The 25808-nt window shown below is 58.4% G+C and overlaps 3 protein-coding genes across 11 annotated transcripts; all 3 read right to left on the bottom strand.

The window, feature by feature from the left end:
- Window positions 1-264: 264 nt before the first annotated feature.
- TNNI3 (troponin I3, cardiac type) lies at window positions 265-7799 on the bottom strand. The gene is made up of 9 exons (XM_064406130.1): window positions 7789-7799; window positions 7683-7705; window positions 7007-7191; window positions 6225-6266; window positions 5605-5736; window positions 4129-4218; window positions 2874-3044; window positions 1111-1205; window positions 265-406 (listed from the first exon to the last, which is right to left on the bottom strand). The coding sequence occupies exons 1-8, from the start codon at window positions 7797-7799 to the stop codon at window positions 1113-1115; spliced, it is 747 nt and encodes a 248-aa protein (XP_064262200.1). The 3' UTR covers window positions 265-406; window positions 1111-1112.
- On the bottom strand, window positions 7118-15250 carry LOC135291865 (dynein axonemal assembly factor 3-like). Of its 3 annotated transcripts, none has more exons than XM_064406118.1 (11): window positions 14955-15250; window positions 14583-14864; window positions 13312-13496; window positions 12490-12720; window positions 11985-12098; window positions 11397-11499; window positions 11150-11325; window positions 9828-9901; window positions 8609-9373; window positions 7789-7809; window positions 7120-7209 (listed from the first exon to the last, which is right to left on the bottom strand). In XM_064406118.1, the coding sequence occupies exons 1-9, from the start codon at window positions 15031-15033 to the stop codon at window positions 9229-9231; spliced, it is 1389 nt and encodes a 462-aa protein (XP_064262188.1). In that variant the 5' UTR covers window positions 15034-15250; the 3' UTR covers window positions 7120-7209; window positions 7789-7809; window positions 8609-9228. The 3 variants fall into 3 exon arrangements, with proteins under 3 accessions (XP_064262189.1, XP_064262188.1, XP_064262190.1); XM_064406120.1 differs by lacking the exon at window positions 11397-11499 and having other exon boundaries at window positions 14583-14676; window positions 14757-14864; XM_064406119.1 differs by lacking the exon at window positions 11397-11499 and having other exon boundaries at window positions 7118-7209; window positions 14583-14676; window positions 14757-15250.
- LOC135291866 (hsp70-binding protein 1-like) lies at window positions 15245-25496 on the bottom strand. 7 transcript variants are annotated; one of them, XM_064406121.1, is made up of 8 exons: window positions 25223-25493; window positions 23117-23321; window positions 20903-20948; window positions 20232-20453; window positions 18736-18893; window positions 17916-18012; window positions 16598-16710; window positions 15245-15607 (listed from the first exon to the last, which is right to left on the bottom strand). In XM_064406121.1, the coding sequence occupies exons 1-8, from the start codon at window positions 25277-25279 to the stop codon at window positions 15276-15278; spliced, it is 1230 nt and encodes a 409-aa protein (XP_064262191.1). In that variant the 5' UTR covers window positions 25280-25493; the 3' UTR covers window positions 15245-15275. The 7 variants fall into 7 exon arrangements, with proteins under 7 accessions (XP_064262191.1, XP_064262196.1, XP_064262195.1 ...); XM_064406126.1 differs by lacking the exon at window positions 20903-20948 and adding an exon at window positions 21835-21866 and having other exon boundaries at window positions 15413-15607; window positions 20232-20421; window positions 25223-25490; XM_064406125.1 differs by lacking the exon at window positions 20903-20948 and adding an exon at window positions 21841-21866 and having other exon boundaries at window positions 15413-15607; window positions 20232-20427; window positions 25223-25490.
- Between the last annotated feature and the right edge of the window lie 312 nt (window positions 25497-25808).

Genomic DNA, 25808 nt, shown 5'->3' with positions numbered 1-25808 from the left:
ATTGGGAAAATATGAGGGGAAAATGAGGGAAATGTGAGGGGAGAAAAGGGTGGGAAATGTGAGGGGAAAATGAAGGGAAATGTGAGGGAAAAATGGGAGAAATGTGAGGGGAAAATGAAGGGAAATGTGAAAAGAAAATGGCGGGAAATGTGAGGGGAGAAAATGGCGGGAAACGTGAGGGGACAAAATGGCCGCCCCAAATCCCTTCATTATTTCCCCCCCAAATTGCATTAATAAACAATCACCACTCAATGACTCCGTTAATTGATGCTGAAAGGGAAGTTTATTCGGGGAGGGGGTTTATTTGGGGTGGGGGGTCGTGCCAGTGCCCGTGGTGATGATGGAGGTGGTGATGAAGGTGATGAAGGTGATGATGATGGAAGGGGAGGCTCCACGGGGGCTCCTCCTGCAGTAATTTGGGGAATTTGGGAAGGAGTCCTGGGTTTTTTGGGGGGGATTACAGGGTTTTAAAAGAGCAGTCCCTGGGTGGGTTTTTTGGGGGAAATCCTGAGGTTTTTTTAAGGGGAATCCCTGGGGGTTTTGGGGCAATTCTGGGTTTTTTGGGGGGAATTCCAATGAGTTTTTTTGAGAAATTCTAGGGGTTTTTGGGGAGGGGTCCCAGGAGTTTTTGGGGGCGAAATCCCAGGTTTTTTTGGGGAAATTCTGAGGATTTTTGGGGAGGGGTCCCAGGGGTTTTTTGGGGGAATCCCAGTTTTTTTTTGAGGAAAATTCTGGGGGTTTTTGGGGAGGGGTCCCAGGGGTTTTTTGAGGGGGAATCCAAGTTTTTTTTGAGGAGAATTCTGGGGGGTTTTGGGGAGGGGTCCCAGGGATTCTTGGGGGGGAACCCCAGTTTTTTTTGAGGAAAATTCTGGGGGTTTTTGGGGAAGGATCCCAGGGGATTTTTTGGGAAATTCTGAGGTATTTTGGGGAAGGGCCCTGGGGGATTTTTGTGGGGAAATCCCAGGTTTTTTTGAGGAGAATTCTGGGTTTTTTTGAGGAAGGATCCTGGGGGATTTTTGAGAGGGAAAATCCCAGGTTTTTTTGGGGTGGTCCTGGGGATATTTTGGGTGGAATCCTGGGATTTTTGGGAGGTTTTGGTGGGGGTCTCACCCTCAGGCCGCCGCCCCCTCGAATTTCTTCTTGCGCCCCTCCATCCCGCTCATGGCGTCCACGTTCTTGCGCCAGTCCCCGACCTCGTAGCTCTCCTGGGACAGTGTCCCCAGTGTCCCAGACCCCCCAAATCCACCCCCAAAACTACCCCAAAACACCCCCAAAAAACCCTAAAATCCCCACAAAACCCACCCAAAATCCCTCCTAAAAATACCCCTCAAAACCCCAAAAGCACTGCTAAAAACACACCTAAAAATACCCAAAACCCACCCCCAAAATGTCACTGAAAACACCCAGAAACACCCCCAAAAAAACCCTACCATTGGCAAAAATCCCTCCTAAAAATCCCTCCTAAAAATCCCCCCAAAAAACCCTAAAACACCCCCAAAACACTGCAAAAAACTCCAAAAAATACCCAGAAACCACCCCCAAAATGCCACTGAAAACACCCACAAACAGCCCCCAAAAACCCTAAAAACACCTCAAAAAACACCCCTAAAAATACCCCAAAACCACCATGAAAACACCCCAAAACCACCACAAAAATACCCCAAAAACACCCCTAAAAACACCCCCAAAACACCCCAAAACCACCTCAAAAATACCCCAAAAACACCACAAAAAGGCCCTAAAAACACTCCCATAAAACCATCCCAAAACACCTTAAAAATACCCCAAAACCACCCCCAAAAACCACAACAAAAATACCCCCAAAATACCACAAAAATACCCCAAAACACCACAAAAATACCCCAAACCCACCCCCAAAATTACCCCCAAAACCACAAAAAAAACCCCCACTTCAAAAATACCCCAAAACCACCTCCAAAAGCATCCCAAAACACCACTAAAACCCCCAAAAAGCCCTAGAAATGACAACAGGTGGCTCCAGGTCCCCATTGTCCCCAATGTCCCCGTTGTCCCAAATCCCTCCAATATCCCCAGTGTCCCCAATGTCCCCAGTGTCCCCAGTGTCCCAAATCCCCACAATGTCCCCGCTGTCCCCAATGTCCCCGTTGTCCCAAATCCCTCCAATATCCCCAGTGTCCCCAATGTCCCCACTGTCCCCAGTGTCCCAAATCCCCCCCAGTGTCCCCATTGTCCCCAATGTCCCCATTGTCCCCAGTGTCCCAAATCCCCCCCAGTGTCCCCATTGTCCCCAATGTCCCCATTGTCCCCAGTGTCCCAAATCCCCCCCATTGTCCCCAGTGTCCCCAGTGTCCCAAATCCCCCCCAGTGTCCCCATTGTCCCCATTGTCCCCAGTGTCCCAAATCCCCCCCAGTGTCTCCATTGTCCCCAGTGTCCCAAATCCCCCACAATGTCCCCATTGTCCCCATTGTCCCAAATCCCCCCAGTGTCCCCATTGTCCCCATTGTCCCCATTGTCCCCAGTGTCCCAAATCCCCACAATGTCCCCATTGTCCCCATTGTCCCAAATCCCCCCCAGTGTCCCCATTGTCCCCAATGTCCCCACTGTCCCCAGTGTCCCAAATCCCCCTCGCTGTCCCCATTGTCCCCATTGTCCCCATTGTCCCAAATCCCCACAATGTCCCCATTGTCCCCACTGTCCCCGTTGTCCCCGCTGTCCCCTCACCTTCTCGGCGTCGTCCTTGCGCACCTGGCGCAGCCCGGCCCTCAGGTCGGTGCCCACACGGGGCTTTGTCCCCCTTGTCCCCAGTGTCCCAAATCCCCCTCGCTGTCCCCAGTGTCCCAAATCCCCCACAATGTCCCCATTGTCCCCAGTGTCCCCGCTGTCCCCTCACCTTCTCGGCGTCGTCCTTGCGCACCTGGCGCAGCCCGGCCCTCAGGTCGGTGCCCACGCGCGGCTTTGTCCCCAGCAGCGCCGCCATCATGGCGTCGGCCGAGAGCCGCACGCGGCGCAGGTTGGGCCGCACGAAACGGCCCGCGGCCACCCGGCGCCGCAGCTCCTCCAGCTGGGGACAGGGGACAGCGGGGACATCAGGGGGACCGGGGAACATTGGGACATCGGGGGCATTGGGGACACTGGGGGACTGGGGACAGTGGGGACAGTGGGGACAGTGGCGGCATTGGAGACATTGGGGGAATGGGGGACATCGGGGCCATTGGGGACATTGGGGACATCGGGGGCATTGGAGACATTGGGGGCACTGCGGGGATTTGGGACAATGGGGATAATGGGGACATTGGGGACATCAGGGGGATTGGGAACAGCAGGGGTTTGGGGACATTGGGGACATTGGAGGCATTGAGGGACATTGGGGGTATTGGGGGTATTGGGGACAGTGGGGGGATTGGGGACATTGGGGGACATTGGGGGATTGGGGACATTGGGGGATTGGGGACAGCAGGGACAATGGGGACATTGGGGGGATTGGGGACATTTGGAACAGTGGGGATAGTGGGGACAGTGGGGACATTGGGGGCCAGCAGGGACATTGAGAGCATTGAGGGGATTGGGGACAACGGGGACATTGGGGACATCAGGGGCATTTTGGGGACATTGAGGGCATTGGGGGGATTGGGGACATTGGGGACATTAGGGGGGTTTGAGGGGATTGGGGACATTGGGGGGATTGGGGATGTTGGGGACGTTGTGGGGATTTGGGACATCAGGGGGATTTGGGGACGTTGAGGGGATTGGGGACATTGGGGACATCGGGGACATCAGGGGGATTTGGGGACATTGAGGGGATTGTGGACATTGGGGGGATTGGGGACTTCAGGGGCATTGAGGGGTTTGGGGACATTGGGGGATGTCGAGGGGACTGGGGACATTGGGGAGATTTGGGGACATTGGGGGGATTGGGGACATCAGGGCAATTTGGGGACATTGGTGACATTGACAGGATTGGGGACATTGTGGGGATTTGAGGACAGTGGGTACGTCAAGGGGGTTGGGGACACTGGGGACAGGTTCCCCCCAGGCAGGGGTGGGAAGGCCACCTTGGGGACACCTTGGGGACAGTGTCCCCAGCGGGAGGCGGCGCTGTCCCCTCCCTGGGGCTGTCCCCAAGGTGGCTGTGCCCTTGTCCCCACCTCGGTGACGTTCTTGCTGACGCGCGTCCCCATGTCGTAGCGCTCCTCGTCCACGCGCGCCACGCGGGCGTGCAGCTCCCGGCACAGCTCCTGGGACACCCAGGGGACACCGAGGGGACACCGAGGGGGACAGCGCTGGCACCAGAGCTGTGGCACACCTCCACATCCCCTGGGATGTCCCCACGGTGTCCCCAAGGCTCCCCATATCCCAGGGTGCCCAAGTCCTCAATGTCCCCATATCCCCAGTGTCCTCTCACATCCCGGTGTCCCCGATGTCCCCAATGTCCCTCACCTGCAGCTCTGTCACCCCCAGCCCTTTTTCCCTCACGTTTGCCGCTTTTTCCCCTCACCTTCCCCGCCATTTTCCCCTCACGTTCCCTCCATTTTTTGCTCACATTTCCCTCCATTTTCCCCTCACATTTCTCACTCTTTTCTCTTCACATTTCCCTCCATTTTCCCCTCACATCTCCCGCCCTTTTCTCCCCTCACGGTCGCCGCCATTTTCCCTTCACTTTTCCCCTCACATTTTCCTCTTTTCTTCTCTCACATTCACCGCCATTTTCCCCTCATGTTTCCCCATTTTCCCCTCACATTTTCCCTCCATTTTCCCCTCACGTTTCCCGTCCTTTTCTCCCGTCACATTTCCCACCATTTTCCCCTCACATTCTCTCCCTTCATGTTTTCCCTCCATTTTCTCCCCTCACGTTTCCCGCCATTTTCTCCTCACATTTGCTGCCATTTTCCCCTCAGGTTTCCCACCCTTTCCCTCTCACATTTCCATCCATTTTCCTCTCACATTTCCCTCCATTTTCCCCTCACGTTTCCTGCCCTTTTCTCCCCTCACGTTTGCCGCCATTTTCCCCTCACATTTTTCCCCATTTTCTCCTCACGTTTGCCGCCATTTTCCCCTCACATTTTCCCCCATTTCCCCCTCACATTTTTCCCCATTTCCCCTCACATTTCCCGCATTTTCCCCTCACATTTTTCCCCATTTCCCCTCACATTTCCCGCATCTTCCCCTCACATTTCCCCCCATTTCCCCCTCACATGTTTCCCCATTTCCCCTCACATTTCCCCCCATTTTCCCCTCACATTTTCCCCTCACATTTTTCCCCATTTCCCCTCACATTTTTCCCCATTTCCCCTCACATTTTTCCCCATTTCCCTCACATTTCCCCCATTTCCCCCTCACATTTTTCCCCATTTCCCCTCACATTTCCCCCCATTTTCCCCTCACATTTCCCCCCATTTTCCCCTCAGGTTTCCCGCCCTTTTCTCCCCTCACGTTTGCCACCATTTTCCCCTCACATTTTCCCCTCACATTTCCTTCATTTCCCCTCACATTTCCCCCCATTTTCCCCTCACATTTTCCCCCATTTCCCCTCACATTTCCCCCATTTTCCCTCACATTTCCCCCATTTCCCCCTCACATTTTTCCCCATTTTCCCCCTCGGTGTCCCCCCGCCGTGCCCTCACCTGCAGCTCCGTCACCCCCATGCCCTCCGTGGCCAGGGGTGGGCACAGCTCCCCCAGCACCCGAATTTTCTCGGCCGCCCTCTCCTGCTCCTCCTTCTCCAGCTCCCGCTTCGCCCTCTGCAGCAGCAGCGTCTGGGGGGACATTTTGGGGACACCCCCCGAAATTTGGGGACACCCCCAGGACCCTCATGGACACCCCCAAAATCAGGGGTAAACTCCAAAATTTGGGGACAAACCCCTCAGATTTAGCTGGAAAATTTAAATTTAGAGTTTTTTCTGAGGGACACCCCCCAAAAATTTGGGGACACCCCCAGGACTCTCATGGGCACACCAAAAATCAAGGGTAAACCCCAAAATTTAGAGACAAACCCCTCAAATTTAGCTGGAAAACTTAAATTTTGGGGTTCATTGAGTGGGGGACAATTTGGGGACACCCCCAGGACCCTCATGGACACACACAAAATGAAGGGTAAACCCCAAAATTTAGTGACAAACTCCTCAAATTTGACTGGAAAATTTAAATTTTGGGGTTATCTGACTGGGGGCCATTTTGGGGACCCCCTCCAAATTTTGGGGACCCCACCCCGACACCCCCAAATTTTGGGGACCCCCCTCCTCACCTTCAGCTGCAGCTTGCGAGACGCCGAAATTTTGGATTTTCTCTGGAGAGAGAAATTTGGAGTCAGAATTGGGGGATTTTGGGGTCGGGGTTTTTTTGGGAGGGATTTTGGGGTTTTTTGGGGTTTGGGGTTTTGTTTTTTTTTTTTTGTTTTGGGGTTATTTTGGGATTTTGGGGGTGGTTTTTGGGGTTCTTTTGGGGTTTTCAGGGTGGCTTTTTTGGTTTTTTTTTGGGTTATTTTGGGATTTTAAGGGTGGTTTTTAGGTTCTTTGGGTTTATTTTGGGGGTTTTTTAAGAAATTTTTGGGATTACTTTGGGGTTTTGGGAGTTCCGGGTTGGTTGGGGTGGTTTTTTCTTTTGGGTTATTTTGGGGTTTTCAGGGTGTTTTTTGGGGTGTTTTTTTGGGGTTTTGGTGGTGTTTTTTGGGGTTTTCAGGGTTTTCAGGGTGGTTTTTGGGGGTTTTCGAGGTGGTTTTTTTAGGATTTGGGGGTCATTTTGGTGTTTTCAGGGCGTTTTTTTGGAGTTTTCAGGGCGTTTTTTAAGGGGTTTTTGGGATTATTTTTGAGTTTTCAGGATGGGGTTTTCGGGGTGGTTTTTTTAGGGTTTTTGGGGTGTTTTTTAAGGGTTTTTTGGGGTTATTTTTGAGTTTTCAGGGTGGTTTTTTGGGGTTTTTGGGGTTATTTTGGTGTTTTCGGGGTGGTTTTTGGGGGTTTTCGGGGTGTTTTTTTGGGATTTCGGGGGTGTTTTTGGGGTTTTGGGGCTGTGTTGGGGTCTGAAGCCCACCTTGGCGTGGGGCTCCACGGCGTAGCTGCGGTAATTGGCCGAGGACTTGCGGCGGAGGGGAGGGGGCTGCGGGGGGGGCTCGGGACCCTCCCCCTCCTGCTCCAGGGCTCGCTGTGCCACGGGGAGCCAGGGGTTAACGGGGGGGGTCCCCAAAAATGGAGCGGGGAGGGGAGTGGGGGAGGGGTCTCACCGAGGTGTCCTCCCTGGAGGGGGGAGAGAAGGGTTAGAGACCCCCGAAATGGGGAGGGGGTCCCAAATGGGGTGGGGGGATCCAAAATGGGGTGGGGGGACCCAAAATGGGGTGGGGGGATGCAAAATGGGGTGGGAGACCCAGAAATGGGGTGGGGGGGTCCCAAAATGGGGTGAGGGTCTCCGAAATGGGGTGGGGGTCACTGAAATGGGGTGGGGGGACCCAAATTTGGGTGGGGGTCCCTGAAATGGGGTGGGGGTCCCCAAAATGGGGTGGGGGGACCCAAAATGGGGTGGGGGACCCAAAAATGGAGTGGGGGACCCCCGAAATGGGGTGGGGGGCTCCCAAAATGGGGTGGGGGTCCCAAAATGGGGTGGGGGGTCCTCAAAATGGGGTGGGGGTCACCGAAATAGGGTGGGAGACCCCCGAAATGGGGTGGGGGGCTCCCAAAATGGGGTGGGGGGTCACCAAAATGGGCGGGGAGACCCTCAAAATGGGGTGGGGGACCCCTGAAATGGGGTGGGGGTCCCCAAATTTGTGTGCTTTTCCCCCCAAACCCCCTCCCCACCCTCTCCCCGAGCCCCCCACTCACTCCTCGGCCATTCGGAAGCTTCTGGAAGACACGGGAGGGGTCACGGGGGGGTCAGGGGGGGTCACGGGACCCCTCCCCAAATTCCAACCCCCCCTCTCCCCCCCCAAACCCGCCCCTATTTGGGGCTGGTGCTGATAAGGGAGAGGAGGGGGCTAAAAATAGCCCCTTATCAGCCCCTCCCCCACCGCGGGGCAGGACCGCCCCTCCCCCCACCCAAAACAACCCCAAGGGCACCGGGGGACACCGAGACCCCCCCCCCCAAAATCACCCCAAACCCCCAAAACAGCCAAAAACCGCTGGGACCCCTCCCCAAAATCACCCAAAACCCCCAAAACAGCCAAAAACCGTGGGACCCCTCCCCAAAATCACCCAAAATCCCTCCAAAATCTCCTGAGACCCCTCCCCAAATCCCCCCAAAACCTCCTGGGACCCCCTCCCCAAACCACCCCTAAAATCAGCCCCAAAATCTCCTGAGACCCCGTCCCCAAATCCCCAGGGACCCCTTCCCCAAATCACCCCCAAACCATCCCAAAACTTCCTGGGACCCCTCCCCAAATCACCCCCAAAACCCCCTCCCAAATCACCCCCAAAACCCCCCGGGACCCCTCCCCAAATTTCCCCAAACCCCCTGGGACTTCCCCAGGACCCCCCAAGACCCCGAGGCCCCTCCCCAAAATCACCTCCAAAATCCCCCTGGGACCCCCAAACCCACCCCCCCCAAATTCCCTCGACTTTGAGACTCCCCCAAATCCCCCCAAAATCCCCCTGGGACCCCCAGGACCCCCCAAAGCCCCCCCAAAATGCGACCCCCCCCCGGTACCTGCGGGGCCGGAGCCGTGGGAACGCGGCGGCGCTTTATGAATGGGAGGGGGCGTGGCCTCGCGCGGGGGCGGGGTTATCAATGGGAGTGGGCGGGGCTTAAAGGGGCCCTGGGAGGGGATTTTGGGGGTCCCGGGGAGATTCTGGGGGGGGTTTGAGGCAGGATAACTTGGGGAGGGGTCTCGGGCACCGGGAGGGGATTTGGGGGACAGATTTGGGTCGAGGGTCTCAGGTATTGAGAGGTCAATTTGGGGAGGGGTCTCAGGGACAGGGAGGTCAATTTGGGGAGGGGTCTCGGGCACAGGGATGGGAATTTGGGGACTGAGTTTGGGGCTGAGTTTGGGGGTAATTTGGGGAGGGGTCTCAGGGCCAGGGAGGGTAATTTGGGGAGGGGTCTCGGGTGCCAGGAGTGGAATTTGGGGGGGATTTGGGGGCTGATTTTGGGGGGTAATTCGAGGAGGGGTCTCAAGGCCTGAAAGGCTAATTTGGGGAGGGGTCTCGGGCACAGGGACTGGAATTTGGGGGCTGATTTTAGGGGTAATTTGGGGAGGGGTCTCGGGTACAGGGACGGTAATTTGGGGAGGGGTCTGGGGGCCAGGGAGGGTAATTTGGGGAGGGGTCTCAGCGCGGGGGCGGCCGGCGGAAGCGCGCGTGGGCCGGGGGCTCCCCGGGCCCCCCCCAGGGCTCGAAGCCCCCCGCCCGCGCCAGCGCCACCGCGCGTGCGCGGAACGCCGCCAGCTGCGGGGGGCGCAGCGCGGGCACGAACCTGGGGAGGGGGCGCAAGGTGAGGAGGGGGCTCGAGGGGCACGGACCTGGGGAGGGGGCGCAAGGTGAGGAGGGGGCTCGAGGGGCATGGACCTGGGGAGGGGGCGCAAGGTGAGGAGGGGGCTCGAGGGGCACGGACCTGGGGAGGGGGCGCAAGGTGAGGAGGGGGCGCCAATGGGGCTGGGAATTTGGGGAGGGGGCTCCCCCTACCCGGGGTAATTTGGGGAGGGGGCGTTGGGGTAATTTGGGGAGGGGGCATTAATGGGGCCGGGGTAATTAGGGGAGGGGGCTCTGGGGGTAATTTGGGGAGGGGGCGTTCCGGGTCCGGGTTAATTTGGGGAGGGGATGTTCAGGGCTGGGGTAATTCGGGGAGGGGTCTCTGGGTAATTCGGGGAGGGGGCTCTGGGTAATTTGGGGAGGGGGCTCTGGGTAATTCGGGGAGGGGGCTCACGCACGTGGGCAGCTCCAGCAGCAGCGTCGCCCCGGGGGCCGCCAGAGCCCCCAGGCGGGGGTCAGCAACGGCAGCGCCCTGCAGACCCCAGACCCAATTGGGGAGATGGGAGACCCCAGACCCCAATTGGGACTGCGAGACCCCAGACTCAGTTGGGGCCGCGAGACCCCAGACCCAATTGGAGTGATGGGAGAGACCCCAGACCCAACTGGGGCCTCTGGGACACCACAAGGACCCCCCCAGACCCCTCTGAACCCCCCAAAACCTCCCTGGGACCCCCAAAAACCTCCCAAGGAACCCCCCGGGACGCCCAAAACCCCCCCAGAACCCCCTGAAACCTCCCAAGGGACCCCCAAAACCTCCCCCAGACCCCCCCAGACCCCCAAAACCTCCCAAGGAACCCCCCGGGACCCCCAAGACCTCCCACGGGACCCCCCAAACGCCCCCAGGAGACCCCCTGAAACCTCCCCAAGGACCCCCCAAACCTCCCCCAGACCCCCCCAGGACCCCCCAAACCTCCCCCAGACCCCCCCAGGACCCCCCCGAGCCCCCCGCCCACCTCCAGCCCAGCACCAGCAGCTGGCAGAGCCCCCCGAGGCGGGCGGGGGGTCTCGGGGGGGCCCCCCAAGGGCAGGAACCGGACCCGGAGCGGCAGCGGAGCCAGGGGCCTGGGGAGGGGGCTCGGGGGTTAGAGGGGCCTGGGGAGGGGGCTCGGGGGTTAGAGGGGGGCTGGGGAGGGGGCTCGGGGTCAGGGGGGGCCTGGGGAGGGGGCTCGGGGGTTAGAGGGGGCCTGGGGAGGGGGCTCGGGGTCAGGGGGGGCCTGGGGAGGGGGCTCGGGGGTTAGAGGGGGCCTGGGGAGGGGGCTCGGGGGGTCAGGGGGGGCCTGGGGAGGGGGCTCGGGGGGTCAGGGGGGGCTGGGGAGGGGGCTCGGGGTCAGGGAGAGGGGGCTGGGGAGGGGGCTCGGGGGGTCAGAGGGGAGTTTTGGGGGTCGTGGAAGGAGTTTTGGGGGGTTCTGGGGGGGCTTGGGGGGGTCCTGAGAGGGTCTGGGGGGAGTTTTGGGGGGTCCTAGAGGGATTTTGGGGGGGGTCCTGGAGGAGTCTGGGGGGTCCTGGGGGGATTTTGGGGGGTCCCGGGAGGTCTGGGGAGGCTGGAGGGGTCCTGGGGGAGTTTTGAGGGGGTCCCGTGGGGGCTGGGGGGGTCCTGGAGGGATTTTGGGGGGTCCTGGAGGAGTCTGGGGGGATTTTGGGGGGATTTTGGGGGGGTCCTGGGTGGTCTCGGGGGTCCTGGGGACACTCGGGGGGGGGTGACACGGGGGGTGACACTCACCCAGGGGGCTGCAATCCTCACGGGGGGGGGTCCCGCTCCTCGGGGGGGTCCCCGGGGTGGGGGTCCCGGTGCCCGGGGTGGGGGTCCCGGTGCCCGGGGGGGTCCCCGGGGGGCTCCCCGGTGAGCAGCTCGTGCAGCAGCGCGGTGACCACGGCCAGGGACAGCTCGGTGGCCGTCTGGGGGCGGGCTCCGGTGAGAGACCCCCCCCCAAATAACCCCCGGGACCCCCCCCGGGACCCCCGCCCACCTTGGGGGGGGCTGCGCAGCCCGGCGGGGTCGAGGCCGAAGCTGAGGAAGGGGCCGGTGACCGTGTCCCCCCAGTAGGCGGGGGGCGACACCGAGCGCCCGTCCTGGGGGGGGACAGAGCGGCGGGTGACAGCGCGGTGACACCCCCGGTGACACCCCCGGAGACCGCGGGGACCCCTCCCGGTGTCGGAGACCCCTCCCCTGTACCCCCCGCTGTCCCCTCCATGTCCCCTCCCGGTGTCGCCCCTCCGTTGTCCCCCCCCCCCCCCCCGGTGTCCCCCCTCAGTGTCCCCGGTGTCCTCACCCCGTACCCCCCCGGTGTCCCCCTCCTGGTGTCCCCCCCGCGGTGTCCCCCCGTCCCCTCCCCTCGTGTCCCCGTGTCCTCTTCCCCTGTCCCCCCCCCCGTGTCCCCGGTGTCCCCCCCCGTGTCCCCGGTGTCCCCTCCATGTCCCCTCCCGCTGTCCCCCCCGTGTCCCCCCGTTGTCCCGTTGTCCCCCCCCGCTGTCCCCGTGTCCCTGTCCCCGCTGTCCCCCCGTTGTCCCGTTGTCCCCCCCCCGCTGTCCCCGTGTCCCCCCGTGTCCCCACTCACGGCGCGGGGCCGGGGGTCGCTCAGCACCGTGGGGTTGGGGGTCGCGCCCCCTCCCCCGAAGGCGTCGCCGCTCTCGCGCCAGCGCCCGAACTCGGCCGGGGACACCGAGGTGGCCTTGGGGACACCGGGGGGGGTCTTGGGGACACCGGGGCTGCGGAACCGGGAAAACCCCAAGGGGGGTCCCCGGGTCCCCTCCCGGTGTCCCCCCGGTGTCCCGGGATGTCCCCAGCGCCTCCCGGTGTCCCCGTGTCCCCTCCCGGAGCCCTCCGGTGTCCCCGTGATCCCCTCCGGTGTCCCCCCGGTGCCCCGGGATGTCCCCAGTGTCCCCCTGGTGTCCCCGGTGTCCCCCCGGTGTCCCCCGTGTCCCCCCCCCCGGTGCCCCGGGATGTCCCCAAGGCTTCCCCGGTGTCCCCGTCCGGTATTTACCGGGACATCCCCGCTGTCCCCCCCGGTATCCCCGCTGTCCCCCCGGTGTCCCCTCCCGGTGTCCCCGGTGTGCCGTTACCCCGCGCGGGTGCAGCGCCATCCGCAGCTCCCAGTCCGCCACCGCCGCCCGCGACTCGTACCGGGCCCCGAGGCGCCGCCGCAGCCGCCGGTCCCAGCCCGGGGGGCCCGGTACCGCCTCGGCCTCCGGTACCGAACCCCGGCCCGGTTCTGCCTCCGGTACCGGCCCCGGGCCCGGCAGCGCCCGCTCCCAGCGCTGCAGAACCGCCTCGAGCGCGTCCCGGTCCCGGCACTGCGGGGAGACAGCCCGGTACCGGCAGCGCCGGGACCCGGTACCGACAGCACCGGGACCCGGTACCGGACAGTGCCGGGACCCCGAGACAGCACCGGCACCCGGTACCGGCAGCACTGGGACCCCGAGACAGCACCGGGACCCGGTACCGGCAGCGCCGGGACCCCGAGACAGCACCGGGACCCGGTACCGGACGGTCCCGCTGTCCCCAGAACCCCGGTACCGTCCAGCCCCGCTCCACCAGGTCCCGTCCAGCCCCGGTACCGGCCAGTTTCTAGTGTGCAGACACCCGGTACCGGCCAGTCCTGCTCCCCTGGCGTCCCCAGAATCCCGGTACCGGCCAGTCCAGAGTCCCGGCACCCGGTACCGGCCAGCCCCGGTGTCCCCAGAATCCGGTACCGGCCTGTCTCGGTGTCCAGCCCCGCTCCCCGGTCCCGGTCCCGCCCAGCCCTGCTCCCCGGTCCAGTCCTGTTCCGGTCCCGGCCCGGTCCGGTTCCTCCCAGCCCCTCTGCCCGGTCCGGTCCCGCTCCCCGGTCCCTCCCATTCCCACTCCCCGGTCCCGGTCCGGTCCCGGTCCCGGCCGGTTCTGACCTTCATGAGGCGCAGGTCGGCGGGCCCGCTCGGGTCCCGGTCCGGTTCCCGGTCCGGTTCCCGGTCCCGGTCCGGCTGGTGCCGCAGCCAGCGGCGCAGGCGCCCCGCCGCCCCCCGCAGCAGCGCCGCCGTGCGCGGCCCCAGCGAGCCCGAGCCCAGCAGCTCCAGCAGCGCGGCCGCGCGGCCTGCGGCACCGGGGAGACACCGGGGACACCGGGGAGACACCGGGGAGACACCGGGAACACCGGGGACACCGGGGAGACACCGGGGAGACACCGGGGACACCGGGGACACACCGGGGAGACACCGGGGACACCGGGGACACACCGGGGACAGAGGGGAGACACCGGGGACACACCGGGGACAGAGGGGAGACACCGGGGACACACCGGGGAGACACCGGGGACACACCGGGGAGACACCGGGGACACACCGGGGACAGAGGGGAGACACCGGGGACACACCGGGGAGACACCGGGGACACCGGGGACACACCGGGGACAGAGGGGAGACACCGGGGACACACCGGGGAGACACCGGGGACACACCGGGGACAGAGGGGAGACACCGGGGACACCGGGGAGACACCGGGGAGACACCGGGGACAGCGGGGAGACACCGGGGACACCGGGGAGACACCGGGGAGACACCGGGGACAGCGGGGAGACACGGGGGACACACCGGGGACAGAGGGGAGACACCGGGGACACACCGGGGGACAGCGGGGGGAACACCGTGAGTACCGGGGAGGGGACAGCAGGGGACACCGGGGGATATCGGGGGGTACCGGGAGGGACCGGGGGGACACCGGGAGTACCGGGGGAACAGAAGGGACACTGGGGGGACACCGGGAGGACACTGAGAGGGGACAGAGGGGACACCGGGAGTTACCGGGAGGGACACCGGGGGGGACAGGGGGGACACCGGGAGAACCGGGAGGGCCCGGGGACACGGGGAGTACACCAGGGGTTACCGGGGAACACTTGGGGGACACCGGGAGGAACACCGGGGACACCAGGGGGGGGACACCGGCGGTTACCGGGGGGGACCGGGGGACACCGGGGAGACACGGGGGTACGGGAGACACCGGGAGGGGACAGCGGGGACACCGGGAGGACACCGGGGCTTACCGGGAGGGACATCGGGGGGATTACCGGGGACAGCTGGGACAGCGGGAGGGGACACAAGGGATAGAGGGGACACCGGGGAAGCCTTGGGGACACCCCAGAGGTTACCGGGGGTTACCGGGGGTCACCGGGGGGTGCCGGTACCTGCGGCTCTGGGCCGCTCCGGTGCCTCCAGCGCCAGCAGCAGGAACAGCAGCTGGCGAGCCACGGGCTCGGGGCTCTGCTCGGCCACGAAGAGCTGCGGGAGAGCGCCGGTAACACCGGGGCCTTCGCCCCGTCCCGGTGCCCCTCCCGGTGTCCCCTCGCGCTTGCCGGTACCGTGATGTCGCGGGGGGGGCCCCCGGCGGGCCCGGGCCGCCGTCATCAGCAGGTGCCGGCCCTCGGCCGCCCCCACCAGCAGCACCGAGGCCTCCGCTCCCGGCGGCACTGCGGGCACCGTGAGGGGGGCCGCGGTCACCGGGAGCACCGGGAGCGGTTCCGGTAACAGCGGGAGGGCGCGGGGGGCGCGGGGCTCACGGTGCAGGCGGAGATCGATGGCCGGGGACAGCCCCCACCAGCACACGGTGCCCACGGCCTCCTCCAGCGCCGCCGCCATGGCCGAGCCCTCACGGAGCCCTCACGGAGCCCCGGCAACGCCGCTGACCAATCAGCAGCGAGAACGGCGGCGGGAAACGGCGGCGGACCAATGAGAAGTGAGAGAGGTGGGGAAGCCCCGCCCACCGGGACGCGGTTGCCAGGGAGATACCGGCAAAACCACGCTCACGTCTCATTAGCATAACCACACCCACAAATAAGCATAGCCACACCCACAATATGTAGAATAACCACGCCTCCTCATTAGCACAGCCCCGCCCCCGCTGTCCGCGCTCCCGGTGCTGAATTTGCGGAAATTTCGATTTTTTCCCCCATTTCTTCCTTAATGACGGCGCCGATTGCGCCCCCAGCCCCTTTTTCACCCCAAAACTCAGCCAGGGTGGGGTCCGGAGCGTTTATTCCCCCCTGGCTCGGGGGGCTCGCAGCGTTTGGGGGTTTTTGGGATTTTTTGGGGTGCCAGGAGGGGATTTTGGGGGGAATTTTGGGGGGTTTTGGGGTCATCGGTCCATGGTGGATTCTTCGGGGGGGGTCTCGAAGCAGAGCTGCAGCAGCCGCTCGCAGAATTCCAGCTCCTCCTGTGGGGAGGGGTCAGCGTTAAAATCCCGGGAATTTACCCCAAAATCTCCAGGGTTTATTCCCCAAAATCTCCAGAGTTTTTACCCCAAAACCTCGAGGGTTTTTACCCCAAAGTCTCCAGGGTTTCTACCCTGAAATCCCCCAGATTCTCCCCAAAATCCCAGGGACTTCCCCCCCCAAAATCCTGAGGATTTGCCCCAAAATTCCCACAAATTTCCCCTCCAAATCCTGTGAACTTCCACCCCCCAAATCCTTGGGATTTGCCCCAAAATCTTGGGCTTTCCCACCCCCAAAATATTTGGGATTTGCCCTAAAATTCCAGGAATTTTCACCCCCAAAACCCCAAGGATTTGTCCCAAAATTCCAGGAATTTTCACCCCCAAAACCCTGAGGATTTACCCCAAAATCTCCTGAATTTCCCCCCCAAAACCTCAAGGATTTACTCCAAAATTCCAGGAACTTTCACCCCCAAAACCCCGAGGATTTGCCCCAAAATTCCAGGAATTTTCACCCCCAAAACCCCAAGAATTTACCCCAAAATCTCCTGAATTTCCCCACCCAAAACCTCGAGGATTTACCCCAAAATCTCCTGAATTTCCCCACCCAAAACCTCAAGGATTTACCCCAAAATTCCAGGAATTTTCACCCCCAAAACCCCAAGAATTTACCCCAAAATCTCCTGAATTTCCCCACCCAAAACCTCGAGGATTTACCCCAAAATCTCCTGAATTTCCCCACCCAAAACCTCAAGGATTTACCCCAAAATTCCAGGAATTTTCACCCCCAAAACCCCAAGAATTTACCCCAAAATCTCCTGAATTTTCCCACCCAAAACCCTCCCAAATTTTAGGGATTTACCCAAAAATTCCAGGAATTTCCCCCCAAACCCCCCAGAATTCCCCAAACCCCCCGGATTTCCCCCCAAACCCCCCCGGCATTTCCCCGTTTGGCGTTTTGCCCAAACCCGGCGGGTTTTGCCCCAAACCCGCCTGGAACTCGTCGCGGCCCCGCAGCAGCTCGCGGCGCTCCCGCAGCAGCTCCTCCAGCCCCAGCGCGGGGGTCCCGGCACTCGCGGAGCCCCTCGGGGCTGCCCGACGCCAGGCTGGGCACAAAAACCGCGATTTTGGGAAAATTCAACATTAATAGTACAAAATCACCCAAAAATCTGCCCCGAAATTGGCCAAAAATCCCCCCAAAATCCCCTCCCCCCAAAGGGGTCCCGGCACTCGCGGAGCCCCTCGGGGCTGCCCGACGCCAGGCTGGGGACAGAAACCAGGATTTTGGGAAAATTCAACTTTGATCGTACAAAATCACCCAAAAATCAGCCAAAACAGCCCAAAAATCACACCAAAAAATGCCCCAAAATCGCCCAAAAATCTCCCCAAAATCTGCCCCCAAATCCCCCAAAAATCTGCCACAAAATTGCCCAAAATTCCCCAAAAATCACCCAAAAACTATCCAAAAATCCCCCCAAAACCTCCCAAAACCTCCCCAGACCATCCCAAGACCCCCAAATTTTGGCATTTCCCCCTGGATTTGGGGACTTTTAAATGGAATTTTTTGCATTTTCTCCAGGATTTTGCGAATTTGGGGAGGGGTCTCTGACCTGCAGAGGGTCCCCACCCCCTCCCCTTCCCCGGGTCATTTTCCCCCCAGATTTTGCTGGTTTTTCCCCAAATTTTTGTTTTTTCCCCAGGATTTCAGGTTCTTTGGGATTTTTTTGGGTTCATTTTTTGGTTTTTTTTGGGTTTTTTATTAATTTGGGGAGGGGTCTCTGACCTGCAGAGAGTCCCCACCCCCTCCCTTTTCTCCATTTCCCCAAATTTTGCTGTTTTTTCTCCAAATTTCGGAATTTTTTCCCCGGGATTTTGGGATTTTTTGGTTTATTTTTGGGGTTAATTTTTGGGTTAATTTTGGGGGTTTTTGGTAATTCGGGGAGGGGTCTCAGACCTGCAGAGGGTCCCCAGGCCGTGCTTGTGGGCCCCACCCCCCTCCCCTTTTCCTGGGTGTTTTTCCCCACATTTTGGTATTTTTTCCCCGGGATTTCGGGTTTTTTGGGTTTATTTTTGGGTTCATTTTCGGGGTTTTTGGGATTTTTGGGTTTTTGGTAATTCGGGGAGGGGTCTCTGACCTGCAGAGCGTCCCCACCCCCTCCCCTTTCCCTGGGTGTTTTTCCCCCAATTTTGCTGTTTTTTCCCCAAATTTCGATGTTTTTTCCCCAGGATTTCGGTTTTTTGGGTTTATTTTTGGGGTTAATTTTTGGGTTAATTTTGGGGGTTTTTGGTAATTCGGGGAGGGGTCTCAGACCTGCAGAGGGTCCCCAGGCCGTGCTCGTGGGCCCCGTCGTGCTCGGAGCGCAGCAGCGCCGCCGCCCGCGCCACCAGGCCCTGCTGCACCAGCGGCTCTGCGGGGGGAAATTGGGGTGAAATCACAGGATTTTGGGTCATTTCTGGGAATTTGGGGTGAAATCCAGGGAGTTTGGGGTCAGTTCTGGGGAGTTTGGGGTGAAATGTGGGGATTTTGGGTCATTCCGGGAACGCCACCAGGCCCTGCTGCACCAGCGGCTCTGCGGGGAGATTTGGGGTGAAAATCCGGGATTTTGGGTAAATTCTGGGAATTTGGGGTCATTTCTGGGGGGTTTGGGGTCAGTTCTGGGGAGTTTGGGTCATTTCTGGGCAGTTTGGGGTGAAATGTGGGGATTTTGGGTCATCCCGGGAACGCCACCAGGCCCTGCTGCACCAGGGGCCCTGCGGGGAGATTGGGGTGAAAATCCCCGATTTTGGGTCACTTGGGGAGTTTGGGTCATTTCTGGGGATTTTTGGCTCAATTCTGGGTGGATTTTAGTGGGAATTTTGGGGGTTTTTTTTGGGTTTTTTGGGGTCTCACTGCCCCGGGCGGTTTCGAGGGGGTTCTGGGTTGGTTTTGGGGTGGATTTTGGGTCATTTCTGGGGATTTTGGGTCATTTCTGGGGATTTTGGGTCATTTCTGGGGGTTTTTGGCTCAATTCTGGGGGATTTTAGTGGGAATTTCGGGGTTTTTTGGGGTTTTTTTGGGTCTCGCTGCCCGGGCGGTGCCGAGGGGGCTCTGGGCCGTTTTTGGGGTGGATTTTGGGGGTTTTGGGGCTGACCTGTGAGGCGGGGGGTGCTCCCTGAGCAGGCAGTGCAGCAGGAAGGCGGCGCGGGCCCGCAGGGGGGGGTGGGGGCTCTGCAGGGCCCCCCCCGAGCACCTCGAGACCCCCCAGGGCCTCGAGCTGCTCCAGGCCCTGCGGCTGGGCCCGCACCAGGCCTGGGGGGCGAGGAAAACGGGGTTTAAAACGGCCAGAAACGGGAAAAAGAACCAAAAAACAGCAAAAAACCGCCCAAAAAACATCAAAATCCACCCCAAAAACCCCAAATCTGCCCCAAATCCATCCCAGGGCCTCGAGCTGCTCCAGGCCCTGGGGCTGGGCCCGCACCAGGCCTGGGGGGCGAGAAAACTGGGTTTAAAACGGCCAGAAACGGGAAAAATAACCAAAAAACAGCAAAAAACCGCCCAAAAAACATCAAAATCCACCCCAAAAAAACCCAAATCTGCCCCAAAATCTGCCCCAATTCCACCCCAGGGCCTCGAGCTGCTCCAGGCCCTGCGGCTGGGCCCGCACCAGGCCTGGGGGGCGAGAAAACGGGGTTTAAAACGGCCAGAAACGGGAAAAATAACAAAAAACAGCAAAAAACCTCCCAAAACCACCCAAAACAGCCCCAAAATCCACCCAAAAACCCCAAATCTGCCCCAATTCCACCCCAGGGCCTCGAGCTGCTCCAGGCCCTGGGGCTGGGCCCGCACCAGGCCTGGGGGAGAGAGAAAATGGGGTTAAAACGGCCAGAAACGGGAAAAAGAACCAAAAAATCGGCAAAAAAACGGCCCTAAAAACATCCAAAACAGCCCCAAAATCCACCCAAAAATTCCCAAAATTCCCCAAAAATCCCAATACCCCCCCAAAACTCACAGGAGATGGTGAAGAGCGCGGCGGGGGCACGCAGGGGTCGGGGTCCCCCCCGCAGCCCCCCTGAAATCCTTTAAAAACCCAAAAAAATCCCCAAAAAATTCTGAAAAAATCCTCCAAAAAACCACCCAAAAATTCCCTAAAACTCCTAAAAAAATTCCAAAAAAATCTCCAAAAATCACCCAAAAAAAACCGCAAAAAAATCCCAAAAAATCTCAAAAAAACCCCCAAAAATCACCAAAAAACCTTGAAAAAATCCTAAAATCATTCCCCCCAAAAATACCTCGAAAAAATCTCAAAAAGATCCCAAAAAAATCAGCAAAAAATCCCTCAAAAATCTCAAAAAAATCCCATAAAAATCCCAAAAACCGCCAAAAAAGCCCCCCAAAAATACCAAAAAAAATCCCAAAAAATCCCAAAAATCCCCAAAACCCCCCAAAACTCACAGGAGACGGCGAAGAGCGCGGCGGGGGCACGCGGGGGTCGGGGTCCCCTCGCAGCCCCCCCTAAAAACCTCAAAAAACCCAAAAAATCCCAGGAAAAAATCCCCAAAAAATCCCCAAAAAACCTCAAAAAAATCCCAAAAAATCCCCAAAATTCCCCAAAAATCCCCAAAACCCCCCAATCCCCCCCGGACTCACAGGAGACGGCGAAGAGCGCGGCGGGGGGCACGCGGGGGTCGGGGTCCCCCCGCAGCCCCCCCAGCAGCGCGGGCAGCGCCCCCAGCGCCAGCGCCCGGCCCTGCGCTTCCGGAAGGTTCTGGGCGCAGACCCCCAGCAGCCGCGCCGCCCCCGCCCGCAGCGGCGGCCAGCGGTGCCCCAGCAGCTCCAGGAGAACCTCCAGGCCCCCCAGGGAGCAGAAATCTGGGGAGAAAACAGGGAAATTTGGGTTAAATTGGGAAAAATCGGGAAAAAATGGGGGAAAATGGGGAAAGAATGGGGTTAAATGGGGTGAAAATGGCACAAATCACCCCAAAATCCACCCCTAAATCACCCCTGGAGGTCCAGGAGAACCTCCAGGCCGCCCAGGGAGCAGAAATCTGGGGAGAAAACGGGAAATTTGGGTTAAAATAGGGAAAAAGTGGAAAAAAATGGGGAAAAATGGGGTTAAATGGGGTGAAAATGGCAGAAATCACCCCAAAATCCACCCCTAAATCACCCCAGCAGCTCCAGCAGCACCTCCAGGCTGCCTAAAGAGCAGAAATCTGGGGAGAAAAGGGGAAATTTGGGTCAAAATTGGGAAAAAATGGGAAAAAATGGGGGAAAATGGGTGAAAATGGCACAAATCACCCCAAAATCCACCCCTAAATCACCCCAGGAGCTCCAGCAGCACCTCCAGGCCCCCCAGGGAGCAGAAATCTGGGGAGAAAAGGGGAAAATTTGGGTTAAATTGGGAAAAATCGGGAAAAAATGGGAAAAAACGGGGTTAAATGGGGTTAAATGGGGTGAAAATGGCACAAATCACCCCAAAATCCACCCCTAAATCACCCCTGGAGGTCCAGGAGCACCTGCAGGCCGCCTAAAGAGCAGAAATCTGGGGAGAAAACGGGAAATTTGGGTGAAAATAGGGAAAAAATGGGAAAAAATGGGAAAAAAATGGGAAAAATGGAGTTAAATGGGGAAAGAATGGGGGAAAATGAGTGAAAATGGCACAAATCACCCCAAAATCCACCCCCAAAGCACCCCAGGAGATCCAGGAGCACCTCCAGGCCCCCCAGCGAGCAGAAATCTGGGGAGAAAAAGGGGAAATTTGGGTCAAAATTGGGAAAAATCGGGAAAAAATGGGAAAAAATAGGGTTAAATGGGGAAAGAATGGGGGAAAATGAGTGAAAATGGCACAAATCACCCCAAAATCCACCCCTAAATCACCCCAGCAGCTCCAGCAGCACCTCCAGGCCGCCTAGAGAGCAGAAATCTGGGGAGAAAAGGGGGAAATTTGGGTTAAAATAGGGAAAAAATGGGAAAAAAATGGGAAAAAATGGGAAAAATGGGGTTAAATGGAGTGAAAATGGCACAAATCACCCCAAAATCCACCCCTAAATCACCCCAGGAGCTCCAGCAGCACCTCCAGGCTGCCTAGAGAGCAGAAATCTGGGGAGAAAACGGGAAATTTGGGTTAAAATGGGGTTAAAATGGGAAAAAATGGGGTTAAATAGGGAATGAATGGGGAAAGAATGGGGGAAAATGAGTGAAAATGGCACAAATCACCCCAAAATCCACCCCTAAATCACCCCAGCAGCTCCAGCAGCACCTCCAGGCCGCCTAAAGAGCAGAAATCTGGGGAGAAAAAGGGGAAATTTGGGTTAAAATGGGAAAAAAATGGGAAAAAATGGGAAAAATGGGAAAAATTGGGTTAAATGGGGTGAAAATGGCACAAATCACCCCAAAATCCACCCCCAAATCACCCCAGCAGCTCCAGCAGCACCTCCAGGCTGCCTAGAGAGCAGAAATCTGGGGAGAAAAGGGGGAATTTGGGTCAAAATTGGGAAAACATGGGAAAAAATGGGAAAAAATGGGAAAAAAGGGAAAGAATGGGGGAAAATGAGTGAAAATGGCACAAATCACCCCAAAATCCACCCCTAAATCACCCCAGGAGCTCCAGGAGCACCTCCAGGCCGCCTAGAGAGCAGAAATCTGGGGAGAAAAGGGGGAAATTTGGGTTAAAATGGGGAAAAAATGGGGTTAAAACACTAAAAAATGGGGGAAAATGGGGGGAAAATGGGGTTAAATGAGTGAAAGCTTTCTCCCACATTTCCCCCAAATTTCCCTGAATTTCTCCCAAATTCCCTCAACTTTTGGTGTTTTCTGACCCCGAATCACCTCTCAACGACCTCAAATGACCTCTCAATGACCTGTCAATGACCCTGAGTGACCCCTGACCTCTACTCCCCAAATTCCTCCCACATTTCCCTGAATTACTCCCAATTTTCCCCAATTTTGGGGGTTTTCTGATCCCAAACGACCTCTCAATGACCTCAAATGACCCTGAGTGACCCCTGAGTGACCCCAGATGACCCCTGACCGTTAATCCCCAAATTTCTCCCACATTTCCCTCAAATTTCCCTGAATTTCTCTCAAGTTTCCCCAATTTTTGGGGTTTTCTGACTCCGAATGACTCTGAATGACCTCTCACTGACCCCAATGACCCCTGAGTGACCCCCAATGACCCCAGAGTGACCCCTGACCTCTAATCCCCAAATTTCCCTCACATTTCCCCCGAGTTTCACTCAAATTTCTTCCAAATGTCTCCCGATTTTTGGGTTTTCTGACCCTGAATGACCCCGAATGACCTCTCAATGACCCTGAGTGACTCTCAGTGACCCCTGAGTGACCCCTGACCTCTAATCCCCCAAATTTCTGCCACATTTCCCTGAATTTCTCTCAAATTTCTTCCAATTTTTTGTGTTTTCTGACCCTGAATGACCTCTCATTGACCCCAAATGACCCCGAATGACCTCCCAGTGACCCCTGGGTGACCCCAATGACCCTGAGTGACCCCAATGACCCCCGGGTGACCCCAGTCTCACCATTGGCGACGTCGAGGCTCTCGCAGAGCTCCCCGAGCTGCGCCAGGGCCCCCTCGTGCCCCCCGCTGTCCCCCAGGCCCCGCTCGGGGGCGGCTTCGGCGGGGCAGGGCCCGGCCAGGACCCCCAGGCAGCGCTGCAGCTCCGCCCTCACCGACCCAGGGGTGCCCAGAGCCTCAGAAACAGCCTCACTGAGCCACTGCTGCTCCTAAAGAGGGAAAAAACAGCGTGAAATTAGCATAAATTAGCATAAAGTTAGCATAAAGTGTGATAAAAGTTAACCCAAGTGGATCCAGGACCCCCAGGCAGCGCTGCAGCTCCGCCCTCACCGAGCCTGGGGTGCCCAGAGCCTGGGACACGGCCTCGCTGAGCCACTGCTGCTCCTAAAGAGGGGAAAAACAGCGTGAAATTAGCATAAATTAGCATAAAGTTAGCATAAAATATCCTAAAGTTATCCAAAACGATCCCAAAGTTGCACTGGAATGAGCCCAGGAGCACCCAGAGCCTGAGAGAAAACATCACGGAGCCACTGCTGCCTCTGGAGAGGGAAAAAACGGGGTGAAATTAGCATAAATTAGCATAAAGTTAGCATAAAGTGTGATAAAATATACTAAAGTTATCCAAAACGATCCCAAAGTTACACTGGAATGAGCCCAGGAGCGCCCAGAGCCTGAGAGAAAACATCATGGAGCTACTGCTGCCTCTGGAGAGGGAAAAAACGGGGAGAAATTAGCATAAATTAGCATAAAAGTATGCAAAATTATCAGGAAATATCCCAAAGTGATTCAAAAGTGTCCCAAAGTTGCACTGGAATGAGCCCAGGGGTGCCCAGAGCCTGGGACACGGCCTCATGGAGCCACTGCTGCCTCTGAACAGGGAAAAATGGGGTGAAATTAGCATAAATTAGCATAAAGTTAGCATAAAATATCAAAAATTGTTATTAAAATATCCAAAAGTGTCCCAAAATTTCACTGGAATGAGCCCAGGAGCACCCAGAGCCTGAGAGAAAACATCACTGAGCCACTGCTGCCTCTGGAGAGGGAAAAACGGGGAGAAATTAGCATAAATTAGCATAAAAGTATGCAAAATTATCAGGAAATATCCCAAAGTGATTCCAAAGTGTCCCAAAGTTGCACTGGAATGAGCCCAGGGGTGCCCAGAGCCTGGGACTCGGCTTCATGGAGCCACTGCTGCCTCTGGAGAGGGAAAAATCGGGTGAAATGAGCATAAATTAGCATAAAATTATCCAAAAGTATCACAAAAGTGGCCAAAAGTGTCCCAAAGTTGCACTGGAATGAGCCCAGGGGTGCCCAGAGCCTGAGAAAAAGCATCACGGAGCCATTGCTGTCTCTGGAGAGGGAAAAAATGGGGAGAAATTAGCATAAATTAGCATAAAGTTAGCATAAAATATCAAAAATTGTTATTAAAATATCCAAAAGTGTCCCAAAGTTGCACTGGAATGAGCCCAGAGGTGCCCAGAGCCTGAGAAAAAGCATCACGGAGCCACTGCTGCCTCTGGAGAGGGAAAAAACAGCATGAAATTAGCATAAATTAGCATAAAATTAACCCAGAATGAACCCAGGTCACAGCCTGCAGCCACCGCTGCCTCTGGAGGAGGAAAAATGGGTTAAATCACCCCAAAATTACCCCAAAATTGGGCAGAATTACCCCAAATTCGGCCCCTGGGACCCCAAATTGTCACAAAATTGGGCAGAATTGCCCCCAAATCAGCAAAAATTCCCTCAAAATCAGCAAAAATTACCCCAAATCAGCCCCTAAAGAGCCCAAAGAGACCCCAAAGAGCCCCCAAAATCCCCCAAAAAAGCCCAAAAAGAGCCCCAAAAAAGCCTCCAAAGTCCCTAAAGTGCCCCCCAAGAGCCCCTAAAACCCCAAAAATCCCCAAAATCCCCCAAAAAAGCCCAAAGAGAGCCCCCCAAAAAGCCTCAAAAGTCCCTAAAGAGCCCCCCAGGAGCCCCTAAAACGCCCAAAATCCCCGAATTCCCCCGAAAATCCCCAAAAACCCCCCAAATTCCTCACAAATTCCCCCGAAAATCCCCAAATTCCCCCAAATCCCCCCAGAATCCCCCCAAGCCCTCAGAGCGGCCTCACCTCGCGGGCCATGGGCGGGCGCGGCTCGGCCTGCGCCGGCCCGGCCGCCACCGCCATCTCCAGCAGCCCCTGCAGCGAGCGCGGCGGCTCCCGCCGGCCGCCGCCCGCCCCCCGCCGCCGCCATGGCCGCTCCCGGAGCCGCGGGGCCGCTCCCGGAGCCGCGGGGCCGGTCCGGGCCCGCCCGGAGCGCTCCGGTGCCGCCGCGCTCCGCTACGGCCGCCAGCCGCGCCTGGCCGGCGCCATCTTGGGTCGGGCGGAAGAGGCGGGGCCTGCGGCGGAAAAGGGGCGGGGCATGGGGTGTATTGTTTAGGGCCGGCCACACGCTGGGCTCATTGTGAGCCGGAGGAAATGAGTGACGGCGCGTTGGGCCAATGGGAGGGGAGAGTGGGAGGGAGGATGGCCAATAGGAGGTGAGGGAGGAGGTTGGGTTTAGCCAATGGAAGGAAAGAGGAGGGACCCGCGCGGTTTTAACCAATGAAAAAACAGCGTGGAGTGACAGGCAGCTCTTCGAGCCAATAACAATTCACCAACTCCGCTGACCAATGCGGCGCCGCCTCCTCTTCCACCAATCACCTCGCGGAGCGCC

Source organism: Passer domesticus, unplaced genomic scaffold (genome assembly GCF_036417665.1).
Source record: "Passer domesticus isolate bPasDom1 unplaced genomic scaffold, bPasDom1.hap1 HAP1_SCAFFOLD_139, whole genome shotgun sequence".
Taxonomy (NCBI): Eukaryota; Metazoa; Chordata; class Aves; order Passeriformes; family Passeridae; genus Passer; species Passer domesticus.
This window is presented reverse-complemented; position numbering and strand designations above follow the sequence as displayed.